The 3,442-nt window shown below is 44.6% G+C and overlaps 1 protein-coding gene across 1 annotated transcript; it reads left to right on the top strand.

Moving 5' to 3' along the window:
* Positions 1-431: 431 nt before the first annotated feature.
* Positions 432-1,800, top strand: LOC118473218 (plasma membrane ATPase-like; the record flags this gene model as incomplete). Its single annotated transcript, XM_035961988.1, is given in 7 exon segments — positions 432-497; positions 588-669; positions 755-846; positions 848-957; positions 1,028-1,175; positions 1,255-1,439; positions 1,512-1,800. Coding segments are annotated over 7 exon segments (972 nt in total), but the record flags the coding sequence as incomplete, so codon positions are not given.
* Positions 1,801-3,442: the final 1,642 nt, after the last annotated feature.

Below are 3,442 nucleotides of genomic sequence, written 5' to 3' on the forward strand. Positions count from 1 at the left end.
TAGATGGTGTTTTATATTTGAGCAGTAGATGGTGTTTGTTATTGTATTTAATGGCAGATCAAAAATAGAAGGAAGAGAAGCATGTGAGAAAGAGAATTGTGAACGGATGCAACTCTTCATATCATAATTGCCCTGTTCACTATCCTAAAATTCAGATTGGCCCTATCACCCCTACTCTTATTAAGGCTGAAGTGCCGTGGTCAGCCCAAATGTCGGGAAGCCTTTTAATGTGCTAGCAACTTAAGAGCTGAGAATTACTAAATTAACTGGCCCTGACCAAGGGATGGAAAGAAGAGACAAAGAACGGTTGGTCAAACTTAGAACACTTGAAAATATTCGGCTAATTGGTGAGCTACTCCGTTAGTTCTTTTCTAAGCATATATTCTCCTGCCTCCCTTTTTTTATGGTAACATGCATGATCTATCTCCTGACTCTTTTCCTTTCTTCATCTTGTGAATCAACAGATCTATGCAGTTTCCATCACAATCCATATAGTGGTATGTACCTGACATGTTTTTTTAAAAAAAAAAATAAAATAAACGGAAAGCTCGTTGTGTCTGCAACCTAATGTGTATTTTGTTTTACAGCTTGGATTTATGCTCATTGCATTGATCTGGCAATACGATTTCTCTCCCTTCACGGTTCTTATCATTGCCATTCTCAATGACGGTATGTATTATCGTTTTTTAATAGTACTATCATAGTATAGACATCGCTTCTCAATTTTTCTCACCGTCTTTTCTCCCTTTTGCAGGTACTATCATGACCATCTCTAAGGACAGAGTTAAGCCATCTCCGTTGCCCGACAGTTGGAAGCTGAAGGAGATCTTTGTTACGGGCATCGTGCTAGCTTGGAAGCTACCTTGCTCTGATGACTGTCATTTTCTTCTGGGCTATGCACAAGACCGACTTCTTCTCGATAAAAATACTCCCTAGCACTTTGCATCGATCGGTAGAGTTTTTTCCTGTCTGGTTGTTCTCACCACCATGTCATTGCGCAGGACAAATTCGGTGTGAGGTCGATCAGGGACAGCGAGCATAAGATGATGTCCGCCCTGTACCTCCAAGTGAGTATCGTGAGCCAGGCTCTGATCTTCGTCACCCGTTCCCGTAGCTGGTCCTTCGTGGAGCGCCCTGGTCTGCTCCTGGTCACCGCGTTCCTGCTCGCTCAACTTGTAAGTACCGGGCTGCATGCATGATGCATGTGAGCTGAATGGTCGTGGAACGCATGCCTAAGCTGTGCCTGCTCATCAGGTTGCGACCTTCCTCGCTGTCTACGCCAACTGGGGCTTCGCCAGGATCAAGGGTATCGGCTGGGCTGGTGTTGTCTGGCTCTACAGCATCGTCTTCTACTTCCCCCTGGACCTGATCAAGTTCTTCATCCGCTTCGTGCTCAGCGGCAGGGCATGGGACAACCTCCTCGAGAACAAGGTAGGATTGTTTCTGTCCCAGTAGTCGCCGGAGAGCGGGACATTGTAGGAGCGTTTGCTAACATGTTCTCATGTGCACAGACCGGCCGCCTTCACCACCAAGAAGGACTACGGGCGGGGAGAGAGGGAGGCGCAGTGGGCCACCGCGCAAAGGACGCTGCACGGGCTCCAGCCGCCGGAGGCTTCCTCCAACACGCTGTTCAACGACAAGAGCAGCTACCGCGAGCTGTCCGAGATCGCCGAGCAGGCCAAGAGACGAGCTGAGATCGCGAGGCTGAGGGAGCTCAACACCCTCAAGGGCCACGTGGAGTCGGTGGTCAAGCTCAAGGGCCTGGACATCGACACCATCCAGCATAACTACACGGTGTGACACTAGTACAAATAAGTTCAAAGCCTGCGGCACGTTGAACTTTTCACTGGCGGTTTCCGTTATCAAACGCCAGTGAAAGAAACAGGTGGGCCCGGCTTTAAAAACCGCCAGTGGAAACCTATTTCCACTGGCGGTTATCTTAACACAACCGCCAGTGGAAATAGGATGTTTCCACTGGCGGTTGTGTTACACAAACCGCCAGTGAAAATTGATTTCCACTGGCGGTTATCTTAACTTAACCGCCAGTGGAAACATCCTATTTCCACTGGCGGTTTTTAAAGATAACCGCCAGTGGAAATCAATTTTCACTGGCGGTTTTTAAAGACAACCGCCAGTGAAGTGTCTGTTATAAATACCCCTCTTCCCCCGACAGTGAACTGTATGCTCGCAGCCAACTTCCATTGGAGGCGATTTTGGAGGTCCAGAATTCACAAAATACATGGGGAGAGGTTTTGATCTTCATTTTTTGGAAGAAGATTGCTAAGAAAGGTTGGTTTATGTTGCTAATGTCAATTTTTATTCATTTTTGCTCAATTTTAGCCACATTTTGGATCTAGGGTTTCACCATTGGAGAGAGAGTGTATCCTCTCTCAATTTTAGCCACATTTTTGCTCTATTCGCTCAAATAAAGTTGTTTAATATGGTTAGATTTTGTCTATCCTCTCTCCTTTTTCATGTTTAGTTCTCAAATCAGTTTATCCATGACATATTAAGTTGTTTAATGAATGGTTCATGTGTTGTGTGGAGAGAGAAGAAGATAGGTTTGATAATTAAGATTGTTTTTATTAGTTGCTATGAAAGTTGGTTTAATTATGTTTTAATTGCCAATTATTGTTTATCTTTGCTCAATTTTGGAACTAGGCCTTCACCATGTGTTAAAGAGAAGAGTATGGCTAGGAAAGTTTAGTTTTATGTTCCTCTTGCCAATTTTTGTTCATTTTCCTTAAATTTAGCCACATTTTGGATATAGGGTTTCACCCCTTCATCCTTCCCAACAGGTGGTGATGGAGAGGACATCCTGGATGTATAACTTATCAAGGCTAGATCCATCATACATATCCGAGGTCCATAAGTTTATTGATGTCGCTACGAACCATGCTTGGAGAACAAAGACAAAACACATATATTGTCCATGCATGGACTGCAAAAATGCTGCTGTATTTAATGACACAGAACAAATCATATCTCATCTGGTATGCCGAGGATTTATGAAGGATTACACAATTTGGACAAAGCATGGAGAGGGTAGCTCTTCGCCTTATACGACTGGAAACCCTGAGAACATCGACGACAGATTTCAGTTCGTTCACGAGACACACCAACCTCTTCCACAGAGCGAACATGTAGTGCAAAATGTTACTGATCATGGTTACGCTCGAGGAAATGAACATGATAGACCTTATGTTCTGCCAAGTGTTATGGATGAGGAAGATGCAGAGTTGCTACAGGCAATGTTGCGTCGTCATACAGATCAATCGATGTTCTTAATGAAAGGTATGGAGTCCCTGAAGAAGGCAGCAGAAGAGCCTTTGTACGACGAGTCTAAGGGTTGTACCAAAGAGTTCACGATGCTCCGGTCTGTGCTAAAGCTATTGATGTTAAAAGCTAAATATGGTGTGTCTGATGCTGGCTTCGATGCGTT

This window comes from Zea mays, chromosome 1 (genome assembly GCF_902167145.1).
Source record: "Zea mays cultivar B73 chromosome 1, Zm-B73-REFERENCE-NAM-5.0, whole genome shotgun sequence".
Classification (NCBI taxonomy): domain Eukaryota; kingdom Viridiplantae; phylum Streptophyta; class Magnoliopsida; order Poales; family Poaceae; genus Zea; species Zea mays.